We start from the raw sequence: 17,726 nt of genomic DNA on the forward strand, positions 1-17,726 counted from the left end.
AAATCATACATGTTACTGTCATTATTTTACCTAATTTATAAATGATTACTTCAGAACTTTGTAATCGTAGACATTCCCAAATGCAAAACAAAACTATCACATCAATTGAACAGGAAGGAGCTCCAGAGTTATCTTTGTTAGTGGTCACTGTGTTCTGCTCAGGGTCAGTAAGGCCTGGACGGCATGAGGAGGATCTGTGACGGCCTGACATCCCCTCTGCTCACATTTCATGGAGGTGGCATTGATGCTGTCACTAACTCTGTGTTTGCCTTCCTCACACAGCTACCTTCTCCATGTTTGATTCTGGTTGAGGTGTTCACTCTATTATTGTGAGAGTCCTCGTGCACACTTATTGGCCTGGACATCCTCAGAGTCCAGGAGAAGCTGTTGAACCCAGCAGACGGTCCTGCGGAGACCCAGGGTTTTATTCTTTTGAACTGGATTATGAGAAACTATTAAAATAGTTGCCCAACAGCCACTGGCTTCACATCCGTACGTGCATGAGTTTGCTAACACAATTAGCTTCAAAGGGCGGAAACGTAATGTATTCAAGCATGTGGTGAAGAAAGGACATGTAGAAGACTTAGCATGGATGACAGTGTCAGAGGGGTTAATTTAAAGGGTTCAGAAACCGCTAATCTACAGAGATTTTGTGTTCAATCTTATAGAAAAGGATTCAAGGACTAGACAGCATATCTTGGTTGTCAGTAATGAAAGTTCCCTTAACACTGGTTCTCCTGAAAGCAAAGGTTACTTACAGATGAACTCTGGTGGGGGTCACCTACAGTGTTCATTCATCTTCTTCCGTTTATTCCCTTTCGGGAATGATGGAGCCTATCACGGCCACATGTCTGTCGCAGGGTAGAGTGTCCACAATCACACACTCACGCACTCTCACATTCACACCTATGGGACAATTTACGTTAAGCAATAAACCTATGAAGCATGTTCTTGGACGGTGGGATGAAGCCGGAGACCCCAGAGAAAACCTGCAAACTCCACACAGAAATGCCCCCCATTGATGTTCTGGTTCAGGTCCCCCAGCCGGGACTTGAACCAGGGACCTTCTTGCTGTGAGGCAAGAGCGCTACAGTGTGAATCCAGAATATTTAGTCATTCCAAGAGCAGTAAACTAAACAGACGAAGGAGTATGAGCGCTGGGCATTAGAAGGTCCTGACAGATTCCCTGTTCAGCCTCAGTTCAGCCTTACAGAAGCAGCTGTTTTTCCTGTCTTTGGACGTACTGATTTGGAAAGTTTATCAATCCAACCAAAGGAGAACATGACATGTTTGGCACTGGATCTCCAGATGAACCGAGTCCTACAGCCTCTTCTGATCTGAATGTGCTTAAGGAACGTTTGCTACGTCCCACATGTTGAATCTTTGACTGTAACTGAATAATACAAATGAACGATTGTTTGACAAAACTAACTGTTTCTTTTACATGTAAACTTTTGAAAGTTACAGAAATAGTTTTTTTATTTGGAAAGTTGGTGAATTTGAATGAGTTGTGGGTAACTTTTTAGGCAGGGCTTTGGCAACTCCAGGCCTTATGGGTCACTGTTCTCTTCTTTCAGACCCTGACCACTTTGATCAGGTGACCCATACCACCTGTCCGGTAGCCTGACAAATGTCTGCCCCCACTATGAAAACTTGATACAAGAGCCCCCCTAAAGCCCCGGGGGCAGCAAAGAGAAAGAGGACTCCTGCAGCAGGGGAGAGCTCGTTGTTCACACAGTGGTTCCTCTGATTCCAACTCAAGAAGAGTTTGAAGTCTAAACCGGGATCACTGAGTGGCGATGGAGCACAGGGGGCTGGGGAGCTGCAGGCCACCCTGAAAGAACCCCGCCCTCTTTTTTAACCTTCAACTCTGTCTCCAGGTGAAGCTGGTGAAGTGAACAGGTGCAGGGATCTAGCTTTTGCTATCTGCTGATGTGTCCTTGGGCCAAAAACAAAGAGGAGGTGCAGAAAAGGGTTTAGTTCAGGGTTTTTCACAAACTTTCTCCTTGACAAAAATCGGCACACCAGCATCCAAACATTAGAAAAGGAGAAACTCTATAGTCTGGATTGTTCTACAGTCCCTCTATGATCTCACATGCATTTTTGTGATAATTGTGGCAGAAAAAGCTGGAAGTTGCAGCTGTTTTTTCTAAAAGATGTCATAGAAGTTAAGTTAGTTTTCAGTGATAATTTTCAACTAAATTATTTGACATTTTACCCTGGTAGTTGTTTTTCCCTCCAGTTTATTAACATGCAATTTTATGTAACCTCACAAAAAAACAAACTATATTTTTTCTAAATAGTGCTTTACTTTTTTATATTTATTTCAATGTTGGTGCAAAGGCAACTGTCATTTTTTAACAGGTATATGATCCCAATATGTTTGATAAAAAGACCAACATTATATTTATGTTTTCTGTAGCTATATTCTGTAGTAAACATGTTGAAGTTTTATTACTTTTTCTTTTGTCTTAATCAAAGATGAAGTCTTTGAAGACTTGAACAAAAATGTTTTATTTCTTTTTAGATGATTAAATTGTTTAAATTTAGTTTAATTGTGTCTGTTGGCCACTTCACCTTCATCCTGTTAAGGTACCCTGCACCTTCAAACGTCTGACTGTTCGATGCCGCTGACCTTCTCTGGCGGCTGTGCAGCATCGTCCACTCATTTACGGTTCCAGTAGGGGGACAATGTAAGTTGTGTGACGGCATTGATCTCCTGCTGAGAGGAGCTGCGTGAACGTGCAGTTAAGAGACAGAACCGGCGTACTGAAGCAGGTCGACCACAGAGAGACGGCAGTGATCTGCTGCTCAGCCCTGCTGGAATCCAGCATGCCCCCTGCAGACGCCACTGCCGCCCGTGTCCAGCACCGCTCCAGTCAGAGGATGACGATAGCAGTGACGAAGAGGATGATGGATGGGCTGCAGAGACGCCAGCTCAATGGCGCCGTCACCTCTGCTGTAAGTCGGAGTGAGGCAGCATCTGTGCACATCTGTCTGCTGCTTTAAACATGCTGTTGTGCTAGTATAGCATAGCTTAGACACGGCAGCGAGAATAGATCTCCATAAAAATCCCCCACATGCGAGCTCAGGCCCGGAGCTAAGTGGTGTAATGCTGTTAGCTCATCAGGACCCTGGTGTTGATGGGATTAGAGCGCTGCGGCTCAGTCCGCTGCACTCCAGCACACACGGCAGCAGTTAGGAGCGTGTTGGAGGTCCGTCACGATCTGCTGCACTTTGTTACTAAGCATTTTCAGAGGCCTGAAGACAACACACAATAACCTGGTTGTGTGTTGGCACATCAGCTTGGGCTGCAGTCAGACCATTGCTGGCTCCTGTTTGATGTGCATGAGGAACCCGGCTTGTGCAGAACGTAGATAAGAACGTCTGAGTTACACTTTTCAACCCTGAACTGCTTCACAGAAAACACATGAACAGAAGCTAATACTGGTCCTCACACACTGCCCACAAAACCTCCGGTTCAAGACCAGGACTGAGTTTCATTGTTTTCACATTTTCAAAGAAAAATACTGAAATCAGAATGAAGACGGTATGTAAATGTGCAGCAAAACCCCTCTGCCACCAGCCAGGTGGGGCCGGTTCACCTGTAAGGTTCTTACCTATGGTTAGCGCTGCAGGTGTTGTGACATGTGGGAGGGGCTAACTGCAGCCCCTGTAAGAATCTCTAAAAATCTCCTGAAAAACCAGCAGAAAGATCAACAGCAACAGTGGATGAAGATTTTCCTTTGGTGTCCACTGTTATGAGCCCCCCCCCAACCCCCCACAGGAGGATTTCCATCAAGTGATGTACGTGTTAGTATAGCATGTAAACTGGCTGTCAGGACCTGAACTCCCGTCAAGACCAGAATAAACAGGGAGTGGACTTAAGAGTGCCCTGATGAGGACAGTCTGCATTAACATGGGAGTGAGTGGGGGGGCTCAAGCTACCCCCCCCCCCCCCCCCCATGCTGAGCGCCACCTAACATGGCCGACACATGGTCAGCTTAAGGTGAAAATGAGACAGAAACAGAAACGGTTAGCCCGCTAAGCTGCAGCGCTGCAGTTAGCGAGCTAAGCTGGCTAATCCGGGTAAGTCAGTGGGTTAAGTACTGCCAAGCTGAGGGAACAAGACTGATGACAGAGCTGCAGCATCGTCATCATCATCCTCACCACCACATCCACGCACCGCTTTCCTTTCACCAAACATCACAGAGACATCCACACCAAACCGCTTTGCCGCTTTTCTGTCATGTGGACCAAGACGAAAGTTCAAATCTGCTCTTTCAAACTCTTCTTTTTGCTTTTCTGTGGAAATCAAACTCTTTGAGGTAAACTTTGTGTCGTCAATTAAAGATTTAGAAAGAGAACTGGTACCAGCAGACTCAACTACACACAAAGTGATGTTGTGAATAATTTGGAACAGTGCCGCTCTGATAAGATGTCAAATATCTTCATTTTCTGGAGGAGGGAGCAGAGGTTGGTGCTGTTCAGCTCCCGAGAATGAACAGTTCCCTTTGTGTCTTAAAGAACAGGTCCAGACAACACAATCTGAGCCTTGGTCTCCACTATGACAACTCAGCAAACTGAAGTGAGGAGGTTGTTTTGGGCTGGAGTATGCCAAGGAAACCTGCAGAGACACAGGAGAGCCTTCACCCCCAAACAGAGATCCAACCAGCAACCTTCTGCTGAGGAAAAGCAGAGCGAACAAGCTTTTATTTGACAAAAAAAAGGTCATGATTGAATGAATGAATGAAGCAGAGACGTTGGGGGTTTTTTCAGGATTGGAAGAAAACCTCTTCAAACAAATTTGTCACAAAGACATTCTGCCCTCTGTTGTTTTTTGTTTGAAATATGAGTGTTTTTCCTTATGAAGTAGTGACAGTTATTTTTAAAAAGCATCTCTCAGGAATTTGAGCAGCTGCATGAACAGATGCCATTATGCTGCAAAAAATCGGAATGCAGCAGGTTTGCTACCAGCAGGTCACAGGTTTGATCCCCGTCCGATTACGTCAGGAAAGTCATTTAACAAAAACTTCATGCTAAGTCACTGCCAGGCAGCCGGGCAAACAGCCAAATACCAACAAAGATAAAAAGCAGACAGAACTCGGAGTGAAATGCAGCCAGGACCCTGCAGCTGCAGCAGTTCCTCAAAGCTTGCAGCATGAGAACTTTTCCAGCGTCCAAATGAAGCTCCGAGGTCACGGCAGCAGGATGACGTTGACTTTACTCCGCGTCCTGAGCTGCGATCAGCTGGCCTTGCTCTGACCTGCTGCCAGCTGGCTCAGGATCCATGCAGCTTCAGTGCCACAGACTGATGTGTCACATCACACCACGTGTTCAGCTGATTCATGGATTAATTACTCGCCTGCTGCACTCACCAGCAGCTGAATAGTCTGTAAATATTATAGTCAGTAACAACAGTGAGCAGTCTCTGTGGACATGTGTCCAAACCAACATCGCGGGCTGCCAGGGTCTGCATAGCTTTCTCTGCTGGCCTGGACTTTTCAGGAAAATACATTTACTTGTTGTGTTTTTTACACATTTCTGATTGCAATGACACAACAATTCCTAAATATACATACAGTCTTATTAGACTTTTCTCTGTGCAACGTATTATACTCACTATGTTGAAATGCTGACAGTGCTGTATATCATGGTGGATTCTTTTCTGTCATATTTCAGCTAGCTTGTGTTGTCAGGTATGATTGTTGTGACTGGAGTCATGTCTGGTTTATCATTGAACCTTATCATTAGTGCTATTATTTGAACTTTTATTCCTACTCAGCCTCCTTGGGTGAGCGGATGACTCAGATGTTATGGTTATTCCTTCACGATCATAAGTTCAGGAATAACCATAACATCTGAGTCTCACCGCTTTAGGCTGTAGGCTGTTTGTTCACGACTATCTGTTTCCAAAGCTGCTTCTTGGAAAACAGTTCATGCCCCAAAAAACAGAGAAGACAAACAAGACCATGGTTAGCATTCTCTCCTAACAGTGAGATGGTCCTGGTTCAAATCCCACCCGGGTTCTTTCTATGTGGAGATGCATGTTCTTCTCGTACACGTGTGGGTTTTCTTTGGGCACTCCAGTTTCTTTTCACAGTCCAAAAGCAGCAGGGACGTTGATGTTCAGTCATGGCATCTAGCTTAAAAGTGTTCTTTCTCCAGGACATATGTGGGGATGAACCCAGCATCACCTAGACTGATGAAGCCACTAAATCATAAAAAAAGAAGACTTTGAGTCCAGATGCTATTATTAAGCTTTAAGACAGAAACAACTGGTATTAGTGAAAGCAGTTAAACTAGCTGGGACACCAAGTGTCCTTAAAGTGTCCTGGAAGTATCCTGGAAGTGTCCTGGATGTGTCCTGGTTGCACCCTGGACGTGTCTTGGATGAGTCCTTGAAGAGTCCTGGATGTGTCCTGGTTGCGTCCTGGATGTGTCCTGGAGGAGTCCTGGATATGTCCTGGTTGCGTCCTGGATGTGTCCTGGTTGCGTCCTCGATGTGTCCTTGAAGAGTCCTGGATATGTCCTGGTTGCGTCCTGGAAGAGTCCTGGATGTGTCCTAAAAACTGTCCTGGATGTGTCCTAAAAATTGTCCTCGATGTTTCCTGGAATAGTCCTGGAAGAGTCCTGGTTGCGTCCTGGAAGAGTCCTGGATGTGTCCTAAAAACTGTCCTGGATGTGTCCTAAAAATTGTCCTCGATGTTTCCTGGAATAGTCCTGGAAGAGTCCTGGTTGTGTCCTAAAAACTGTCCTGGATGTGTCCTAAAAATTGTCCTCGATGTTTCCTGGAATAGTCCTGGAAGAGTCCTGGATGTGTCCTGGAAGACGACTGGATGTCCAGCACAAGTTCATTAGGACAGGAGAGCCTAAGCTCAGCTACTTCCACCTCCACTGGATCTGCAGTGAAGCTATAATGAAGGTGGAGGGGGGTATTTTGGTTATCACCGAGTTCCTGACAGGTGCCGATCACTAATCGTCTGTCTGGCGGTACTGGCTTGTAGGTGAATTTGGGGTCATATTCCGGATAATTGGGGTTATTTCAGGGACATCCCTGAAGACGGTTGGTGACCAGCTGCACTTACACGCAGCCATGAAAACAGTCATTCTGAAACCAAGAAACAAGCACTTAAGTTACACAACTGGAGACACTGTTGGTGATGAAGGTCAGTCAAAAGAGGAAGAGTGGTAACCGACGCCAAGCTCACTTGGTTTCAGTTTCATACTGATATCTTGGAGCTACAAAAGAAGAAGACAGGAAGTTTCTCCTTGGCCTCCTGCTGACTGACTGATGCTCAGCCAAATGTTTGACGCAAAGCGCCACACTTCTCAACTGCTTCTCCAAAATGCCTCCAAAGATTCACAGTGACACAAGTCATAAGTCAACACAAACATATTCTTCTGTCAAAAGAAAACCTTCTCCACCATGGAGCATCTGAGGCCATTCCTGTTTGCAGAGAATCCAGTCTGTAACCGGACTGGTCTGATCAGAAACGACCTAAAGTCATGCCCTCGTGACAGTGGAGGTGTCGTCACCATGGCAACGGACCTGTGGATGGGGTCGGTGCCAGTGGAGTGTGCATGTGTGATGAGAGGCTGCCAGCTGTGACATCATCATCATCCCCATCACCACGTGGACCAGAGATTAACAAGAGTGGCCTGTAATCTTTTAATCCAGTTGACAGGATTTACTGCTCCTCCTCTCCTCCGCCCTCGTCTCTTCTCCACCTTTTCAGTTTCCTTTCACTCCTCCGCCTTCATCTCCTTGTTTCACTTACTGAGACATTCTATCAGAAAGTGGGGGGGTGGGGCACCACTAGCTATTTTGTATCCTGTCTTGATTTGTCACAAGAAGCGGCCTTCATCCACTGGTTTGTTTGGGTGCAGATTAGATGGTGTCCGGACGTCACTGTCAGCATGTATATGCAGATGCATTTAGGTTGTTTTAATCTGATTACCTCTCGGGTCGTTATGTAAAACGACGGTTGCTCCCACACTGTCCTGCAGACTCTGTTAGTCTGGTTTGGTTTGTGTTCAAAAGCCACAACAATAAAGAAACAACCAACACATCAAACGCACTAAAGTGCACACAAAAGTCATGCGGTTCCAAATGCTGCTCACTTGGGGGCGCTATTGCCTAATAAGAGAGGGGAAAAACAACGTGAAGAAGAAAGCCAGCTAGTCTAGCGAGTCCTCAGTTTTTAAAGTCCTCATTTCCCCCCCTTTACCTTGCTAAAGACTGAACTTTTAAAATCGTTTTTCAGAATCTTTATTCTTCGTTTATACACTCTAGGACTTTTTGGACTCATAAAATGCATTATTTCCATCATGTATTCCCTTTAATTGTTATTGTTCACTCTTTGGTTTAGTCTAAGGTGAGCAGAGACAATTGTTCTCACTTCAGATGAGCTTTCAAACCCGACAAACAAAGCAAAGCTTCCTGTGAATCTGTCCCGTCAGGCAGTGAGTCACTGAGTTTTCCTGGTACCAGCATCATTTCCCGGGTTCAGTGACATTCCTGATCCCTGTTGGGATTAACCTCCCCTCTCTGTGGTCAGAATCGTTCGCTCTCATTCAGCCAGAACCTCCTGAACAGGTTCATCTTCTGAACATCTAAACCCACATTCACAGCCAGAGCACAGATGTCATAGAGACCCTGAATGCAAGTCCCAGGTCCTCCGGCCCATCACTGCTTTTGGTATTTGATCATGAACGAAACAGAAAGAGCTGAAGCTGAAATCTCTCAACAGACAAAACAGCCCGTCCTCACCCGGCTCGACACACACACACACACACTGTGACCCTTCACCAATCATAAACTGACCTCCAGCTCATCGTCGTCATCAGTGCTGTCCATTAGACCAGTGTGTGTGTGTGTGTGAGTGTGTGTTTACTGCAGCAGAAACACACTCACACTGCAGCGTAATAACTCAGATTTATTGGAGCGCTGAGGAGAAGCAGGACAATGTGACCTTTCATGTTCATCAGAGCCATGACTCCAGTCTCCTAGTTTTAGATCGTCCTTCATCACTGATCAAAAACTTCTTTAAAATACAGGGAACGCTTTTTGGAAACTATAGAACAAATATACAAACATTATTTTACAAATCTAAAATACTAAAATGAATTAATATCAATAGTTGTAACAGGAGGATTGGACTAGTTTCAGTGATCTTCTTCCACTTTCGGCTTCGCCCATCAGGGGTCGCCACAGCAAACAAGTCGCATGGTAAATCTGGCAATGTTTTACGCCGGATGCCCTTCCTGACGCAACCTTCTCAAACCGGGCTTGGAACCGGCACAGAGGTAGAGAAGGGAACAGGGAGCAGCCCGGAGTCGAACCCTGGTTTCACGGATGGAAGGCGCCGCAAACCAGCACGAGCTAAACTGGCTCCAGACTAGTTTCACTGATGGATTCCCAAATAAAATACACATTGATTGTATTAGTATTGTAAATAAAGTCAACAAATCCTCCAGAACCACAGTTTTTACAAAACATGCTTGAAGATTTCAGATAATGAGATCCTAAACTAAACCAAAGAAGTGATTTAAACGACCAGAACCAAAGACTCTGAGAGGAACGTCAGAGAAAGACTCTCAGCTTGAGTGAGTGGATAGAGGACGCTCCCTAGGTGGAACCGGCTTCCTCTCCTTCCTCTGCTAGGAACAAAAATGTCTGTAACACACAGGTTCCAGCAGCATCGCCTGCTCAGATGTTTTTTAGATTCAGAATTCAGTTCAGGTTCTGCTGGGTTTGGATTCCTCAATGGTTTGAGTCCTACAGATTCCTCCTTCCAGTTTAATAATTATGTACATGATGAGTTCAAGTGCAGTGGGAACATTTAAAGCCCTGGACATGAAGTAAAGTAAGAAAGAATGACTAGATCATGGCGGTGTGTGTGTGTGTGTGTGTGTGTGTGTGTGTGTGTGTGTGTGTGTGTGTGTGTGTGTGTGTGTGTGTTGGGGGGACAGACGTCCAAACATCCCTGTTCCGTCAGCTTGATGGAGCATGTGCTGGTGACCTTTTCAGAGATGTTTAGTGAGAACTAAGAAAACCTTTTCTGTTCATTCTGTGATTTAGGCTGACCTGCCCCCCCCTCCATCTCCTCCTCCTCCTCCCGGTCTGTGTGAACATACAGACCTTTCCAGCTTAAGGTTTGCCTGCTTGACCTTCTCCAGAGTTTGACAAAAAGGTTAGATGAAGCCTCATGAAGCCTCACAAAGCCTCATGAAGCCTCACAAAGCCTCATGAAGCCGCACAAAGCCTCATGAAGCCGCACAAAGCCTCATGAAGCCTCACAAAGCCTCATGAAGCCTCACAAAGCCTCATGAAGCCGCACAAAGCCTCATGAAGCCTCACAAAGCCTCATGAAGCCTCACAAAGCCTCATGAAGCCTCACAAAGCCTCATGAAGCCTCACAAAGTCTCATGAAGCCTCACAAAGCTTCATGCTCCTTGCTCTCCTCTTTTACTAACACCAGAAAAAGTTTCATATGATCGAATGGTCGTTATCTAAACCCCCCTAACAATGCTATCAGGGTACCATTTGAAATAAAACAGGTGAACCTTTGGCAGGTCCTGTTGAACAGGTAGGTGCAGCCTCCAAACTGAAGCTAGTGTTTAGCTACGTAAACACTGTATGAAAGACTTGCTGTCATGGAATTCTATCCGGGAACAAACTGCAGTTATTATTTTTCTCATGGTCAATTTTCAAACAGTTGGTTTTTCCGTGAATTAAAAACAACGCCGTCCAAAAGTCACTAGCAAATCTCAGTCTGTGATTGGTCAAAGTTGAGCTGGTTTGATCTGGAATCTACTTCCTCCACACGTGCAGCAGGGCAGACAGCCTGAAGGTTTCTTTCTGTTCTTTCCACTGCTGGGTTTCATTTTTGCTTCGACTTTCTGTCCAGGTTGTGTCGTCTTTGAGTCATGTGACGGTTTCGCTGGGGCAGCCAGAACTCGAACCCTCACACTCAGTCTGACTGAAGCCTCCACTGAACCTGCTGCTGTCAGTCTGATCAATAAGTCACCCGTGAACCGGCTCAAACGTGACCCCCTCCTCCTCAGGAGAAAGCCCGCCCTATTTTTAACCGCCCATCTGGTGTCCCTCGCTCCTGGTAAGGAAACTGCAGGAAGACACTCTCATGTTCATGAGACCCCCCCCCCCCAGGCAGGAGCAGCAGCTTCCAATGGAAAGTGGTTAACAAGATATGGACTCTTCAGAACTAAAAACCAACCCATCTGTGGTCCGATTCCATTTGGACTGAAACTCCAGGCCTCTGGCCAACGAAGCTTGTTCTTAGCAGTATTCATGCTAAAGAACCAGACTTTTTAGGTCGGTTCTGACCCGACCCAAGCAGTGTTCATCCAAACCAAAAGAGGAGGACATCCACCAGCCCGATCAGTGACAGGGAGTGTTGGTGGTTCACAAGTCAGAACTGGAAGGATCATAGTTGGGTGGGAACAGATGCTTCCCCACCCGGGTTACTTCCCCGTGGTGCCCTTGAGCAAGGCCAATGACTGTCGGTATGCTAGTGGAGCACTGGACCAGAAAGGAGGCGGGACTGGTACGGGTACTGCACATCTCCATGACATGCCTAAAATGACTGAGGGGCGGGGCAAAAAAGAGTGAAACTGTTGAAGAGTCTAGCACCTGTCAATCACAAAAAGCCGTAATCAGGATGTAATCATAAAAGATCAAACAAATTCAAAGCTCTACCCACACAGAGGTCATAAACGGGACATGAAGCAAAGAACAAAGAACAGCCGTTTGAAACCAGACGTTTATTTTTGGTGTATTTTGAAAACCTTTTGGTATTTTCAGATGAATGTCAATGAAACTTGCTTCCATTGGAGTCCTGCCTCCAGTGGTCGTTTGAGGAACTGCAACATTCAGACCTTCCAGGTTTAGATCTGGGGCTGGAAGGTGGGTTTGAAGTCTGAAACCTGGACCCTGTGAGGGTCTTCCTCAAAAACAGCCCCTCCCCTAAAAAAGGAGGGAAGACAAAGCAGCCTCCACTCCTCTGCTTCTCCCCCCTAAATGATTTCCATGAAGCAGAAGTCGTTTAGATTCTTCCTGGAAAAACGTGTCATAAAGTCCCTGAAAGGACCGTCTCACATTCACAAAAATGTCCACTCGGCATCCCTTCCGAGAGGAGACTGGAAGGGGCGTGGTCTGGGCTCTACTCCCCGCCCCCTCCAGGTGTGTGCAGGTGTGCCCAGCCTTACCTCCTCCGTTCTTGTAGCACAGGTATGGGAACCTCCACACGTTTCCAAGTCCCACAGCAAAGCCCACGCAGGACATGATAAAGTCCATCTGCCGCGTCCATGTTTCCCTCTCCTCGTATCCTGGCCCCGCCCCGTTGGCGGGCCCCACTGTCTTGTCCTGTCCCGAACCGGCGGCCCCGCCCCCAGAGCCCGCTAACGGAACCAGGGTGCCGTTGGCTGCAGGGAGGGGGTACGCGCCTGCGCCGTTGGACAGGTGGATCACCTTGGTCTCCTCCAGAGAGGAGGCGGGCAGAGCCTGCTTCTCCATCCCGAACTCTGGCTCCGGTTCTGACAGCCTCAGAGTCCGGAACAGCTGCAGCAGAAGTTTCTGCAGACAGAAACCAGAACTTCTCAGTCCAGACGCTGCTTTGGACCCTGCGGTTCCTCAGAGTCCCGCAGAACCTGCGTGTCCTGCTGTCGGATCGGGATTCGGTTCTGTCACAGCGAGTTCAAAGCAAATGTCTAAAATCGGGTTTAGTCCGGAGTCAGAAAAAAGGTCAAAAGAAGCGGGAAAGGAAAAGGACGGCGGCGGCGGCGGCCTCAGAAACAATCAACGAAGCACTTGAATGTCAGTCTGAAGAATCGCATGGGAACGGAGAGTCACGGAGGGGACGCCGCGGCCCGGAGCGGACGGTTCGGAAAGGCGCGCGGGTTCAGAGCCGCGGGCTGCGGGGGAGGCGCGGCTGCTCCATCCAGGGGGAGCTGCGGGACACGGAGCCGGGGGGGAGCGCCTCGTCGCGCTGCGGGGGTCCTGACGGGGCTGAGTCCGTCTGCGGGTCTGAGCGCGGCGCGCGGCGGCGACCTTTAAAAGGAGAAGAGCCTTCGGTGACGTCAGCGCCCTCCCCCACCACAGAGATCTCCCTGACGTCGCGCGCGCTCGCTGCGGCCGTGCATGAATGAGTGTCAGTGTCGTCACAGGCGCAACGCTTCATTCACAAACACCCCCGGAGCAGCGCGGCTGCTGATAGGCTAACGGGCATCCTCCCCCTCTTCTCCCCTCCTCCCCCCCCTCATCAACCTGCTCCGTCATGTCAGCTGGTCTGTGGCCGTCAGAACTGCAGGGGGCGCTCTTTCACCACAACACAGGCGTGAGTGGAAGACTGGGATACCGTCACAGTAGGGAATAGCACAGTAGAGTAGTATTATAGTAGTAAAGTCTATGAATAAAGTATAAAAAGCTGAAGAACGGTGCTCCGGTGTACATCCAGGGAAGTGACATGGTCGACAGTTTTTAGTACCTGGGTGCTCACCTCAACGATGAACTGGACGGGCCCACAACACTGATGACCGGGGTCTTTCAAAGTGTGCAGACCACTGCTCAGAGCCCTCTGCTGCGGTCACAAGGACAAAAGTAATCAAATGTGTCATGTAAACACGCCGTTCAGAATCCTCTGCTCCAATCAGACTCATCTGCATCAAAGTTTCTCTCTGATGGAGATAGGTGGGTTATTGATCCGATGGTGTTGCATAGAAACAGTTTATTCTGATCGTGGGTCACTGCTGCTCTGGTTTACGTCATGCATAGACGGTGTGGCTCCAGAGGAGGCTTTGGAGCACGAACAGGACCGGTCGCCCGCTCCACCCGTGTGAACCACGTCTCTGAGCAGAACAGTTGGACTCGTAGCTTCGTGTTTGCGGGCAGGGGAGGTGCTATGTTAAAGACTGTGGTCCGGAGGAGGCTTCAGACTGCAGTCTGGGTCTCCATGTAAAACTGTGTCTCCAGCAGCGTTTTTTGCCTTGCCTTTGCTTATTTTTCCTTTTTTTTTTATATATGCACATTTATAACGTTTGTTCACCCTAACTTGGTTTGTAGATGAGCATTCCAAAAAAAAGACACACACAGGGCTTATTACTATTACTGTTGTTTGGTCGCATATGTGTGTTTCATATTAACAATTGTTTCTTTATTGTGAAACTGAATGTGAATTTCTGTCAATTGAAAAAATGTGCAATAAAGTTTATTGGAAAAAGTAAGCAAAGGAGCGGCTTTGGGACGGTGTGTGAGCTAACAGAGGTGGATTTTCTAAGCAGAAACGCTGCACGGCCCTGAAAAACCGTGTAAACAATCACGTAAATTTGTGTTTCCAATCATGTCCAGAAAAAATTAAGACTGATGTTATTCCCACATATTAACGTGCAGCAAAGATGCAGATTGCAGCATTGACCACATGGATTTGAACTACAACCACAGCTAAAGGGCGACCTTGGGAGTTTTTCAGGCAGACTAGTCTAGCAGTGTTTTACGCAGAAAAAATTATGAGCGAACAGGCCCTTAATAGTAATCATAACAATAATAAAAATCCGTTTACAAGATTACCAGGGGGGTATTCCAGGAAGCATGTTTAAACTAGCCTGACTTTAAGCCTGAACTCTGGCTGAAATCCGCCTGAACTTGCTTACTCTGGGTATGTCGGTTCCAAAAGACCGGATATGAGTTGGCGTAATTACGCTCGACTTGGTAACCCTGGGTTAATGCACGTGCACGGCGTGTACATAAAGACATTCTCAATGGATCGCCGATTTCCAGAGTCACCATGGAAACGCGTGGAAAACCAAAGAGAGAGCTATACTTCAGTGAGACGGAGTCTAAGATTTTAATGACGGCGTATGAAGATTATACGTCCATCAAAAAAGTAACACGGCTGCATCATCTGCAAAAGAAAGAGTTTCTGCTTGGAGATAAAGAACAAAGTAAACGCATGAGTGTCTGATCTATATATTCTATATATATATAATACTTATGAAACTTAAATAAATTTATTCAATTGGTAACAAGTAATTGAGTTAAATTTATTCAACCTAATTTCTTATGTCTATCCAACTCAATATTTTTTTACACACAGCCAATTTACATATTTATCTAACTAAATGTCATATTACTCCAGTTCAATTAAATATTCTTCCATATTAATTTATTGTAATTCTTGAACTCTCATATGTCTAATTTAGAGGTTGCAGATTTTATTCATTTTTATTACATTAAAATACGATACAATGTGAATTTACAATATGTACCATAAATTTAAATATCATGACTCTGACTGTAACTTCAGTTCTTAAACCATACTATTGCACTAGTGGTGCTAAATAAACTCATCATCCTCTTCCTCCCTCTCACTCATGGTGCAGAAAGAATTAAACATAACAGGACAAAATAACTCAGCAAAACACAGTGCTTATACCATGGTCCGGTTGAATACTCGATTCTGATTGGCTGCTGGGTGTGCATTAAAACCTGATAACCGCACTGTGAAAAAAGAAGTTCCTGTCAGCTATCTTAAATGTTTTGTATCACTGCACCGGCTTCTTTAAAACAACCTTTTGCTTCATCATCTGGACAAAACAAGCGGTAAGAGGTGAACTTTCTCTCTGAACTGATGCTTTATTCAACCCATCGGGACGATCAGCATATACATATCGCCGAATCTGGACTGCATGTCACGCATCGCACAGCATCACGTAACATATAGTCCGCTTTTTGTGAGAAAAGCGATCCAAATCGGAAAAAAAAACAAGAATTAAGCACTAAAACCTGGTTCATATGTATTGCTTTTGTAACTGACCATGGTATAAGCGGCTTAACGGCCTTCGAAGTGTGCATTTATTACTTTTACATGCACTTCGTGGAAGCAACCGTGGAACGGTTTAGGCAAAAAGTAATAACCGCACACTTCGTCGGCCATTAACCCTTACTTATACCATGGCCCAGGTTAATACTCGATTCTGATTGGCTGCTGGGTGCGCCTTAAAAAGTGATAACCTTACCGGCCCCAAAAAGAAGTTCCGGTCACCTAGCTTAAATGTTCTGTATCACTGCGCCAGCTTCTTTAAAACAACCTTTTGCTTCATCATTTGGATAAAAACAAGCAGGAAGAGGTGAACTTTCTCTCTGAACTGATGTTTTATTCAACCCATCGGGACGATCAGCATAGAATAGATATAACGCTTTATATCGCCAAATCTTGACTGCAGAGATGGTGCGGCACCTTGTCACGTAACCATGACAAGGTGCCGCACCACGTAACAAATGGTCCGCCTTTCATGAAAAAAAGTTATCCAAATCGGGGGAAAAAAACAAAAATTAAGGACTAAAAACTGGTTAATATTTATTTATTTTGTAAGTGACCAAGGTATAAGCGGGTTAATGGCCGACGAAGTGTGCATTAACTCACTTCGCGGAAGCAACTGCGAAGTGCGGTTCGCGTCGGACAGTCCAGGCTTCCATGGCGTGGGTTAAAAATAGATAATGCACACTTCGTTGGCCATTAACCCTTACATGGAACACGCTGCTGTTAACAAAACCTAGAGCTCTGATGACAGAAATGAGGAATGATTGCGCATTTTTACATTCCACTGTCTTCCATGCTTCTTTGCAGCTCAGCCAAACCCAACCGTAACAATGTCCATTTAGGTGTGGAAAGTCTGTCTGCCTTTACACTGAAGTGAACCGCACCAAAGTTCATCTGCAAGTAAACAGAAACCCTCATTCTCGAGAGGACCAGAGGTCTTCTGCTTCGAATCAGAGTCCAGATGTCTTGAAGTTGAGTGATGGCACAGGACTTACAGTTCTCTATCTTGAAATGCTTCATTCTTTATGAACTATTGTAGACATTTTGATGACGTGTCTTTATTTTCCATCAATGTATTCTTTGTCTGCCTGTGGTTTAGTTGGTGTCAGTATTTGACAAAAAGACAGCAGGTAATGCAGGAAAACAGCTGCACATTATGACATCAGAAATAAACCATAGATTATTTTTTATGAAAGGATTGAAGGTTTTTGGAGGATTTCTACTGTTGGTGTTGCACAAAATTAGGGAAATGCCAAATATTTTTGGAGTAATCCCAGTGATGAGTTCTTTGATTTAGTTTTCAATATTTTATAAGATTTAAAAATGATATAAACAGTAACAGGTTTTTAAAAAAACAAATCCCTCTGATCTGTTTCACAAAGACACACACAGGACGTCAAACAAGCAGAAATGAACTTATTGCTAAAAATGATGGCAGGAGTCCAGCTCTAAAAAAATGAATAATTGAGAAAATGGAATGATTTGATTTGGTATTTCTTATCATTCATTTTGCTTTGTTTTGTTCTGCTGCATGTTCATATTTGTATCATCTGAACAGAATGTATTTTTATGGAGAGCAAAGTATCATACATTATTCAAGGTTTAACTTGATTTATTCTGGATTCATATTCCTGTTTTTATCCATATTTATGTTCAAAAAGTTCAGTTTTAAAGGTTTAAAAGTTGAATGTGTTTTTAAATGTTCATCTTGTTCGGCTGAAACCTTAAGTATGTTTTGGATTTATGCCTCCTGTGGAGCTGAGTTTGACCCCCCCTGTCATGCGAGTTTATAAAATTCATGCATTTTGTGTAACATGGGTAAATAAAAATAAGGAACACCGGGGAGTAAGTTAGAGTTGAACCGCCACTGCCAGAGGACCTTCCGAG

At 45.5% G+C, this 17,726-nt stretch overlaps 1 protein-coding gene across 1 annotated transcript in view; it reads right to left on the reverse strand.

The window, feature by feature from the left end:
- The window catches only part of slc6a8 (solute carrier family 6 member 8), a 34,941-nt gene extending 21,875 nt beyond the window's left edge, over positions 1–13,066 (reverse strand). Inside the window, exon 1 of the mRNA XM_023957060.2 lies at positions 12,232–13,066. Coding sequence (XP_023812828.1) covers positions 12,232–12,538 — 307 coding nt within the window. The 5' untranslated portion in view covers positions 12,539–13,066. The remainder of the gene's footprint in view (positions 1–12,231) is intronic.
- Positions 13,067–17,726: the final 4,660 nt, after the last annotated feature.

This window comes from Oryzias latipes, chromosome 7, assembly GCF_053564925.1.
Source record: "Oryzias latipes strain Hd-rR chromosome 7, Olatipes_Hd-rR_3.1".
NCBI lineage: Eukaryota > Metazoa > Chordata > Actinopteri > Beloniformes > Adrianichthyidae > Oryzias > Oryzias latipes.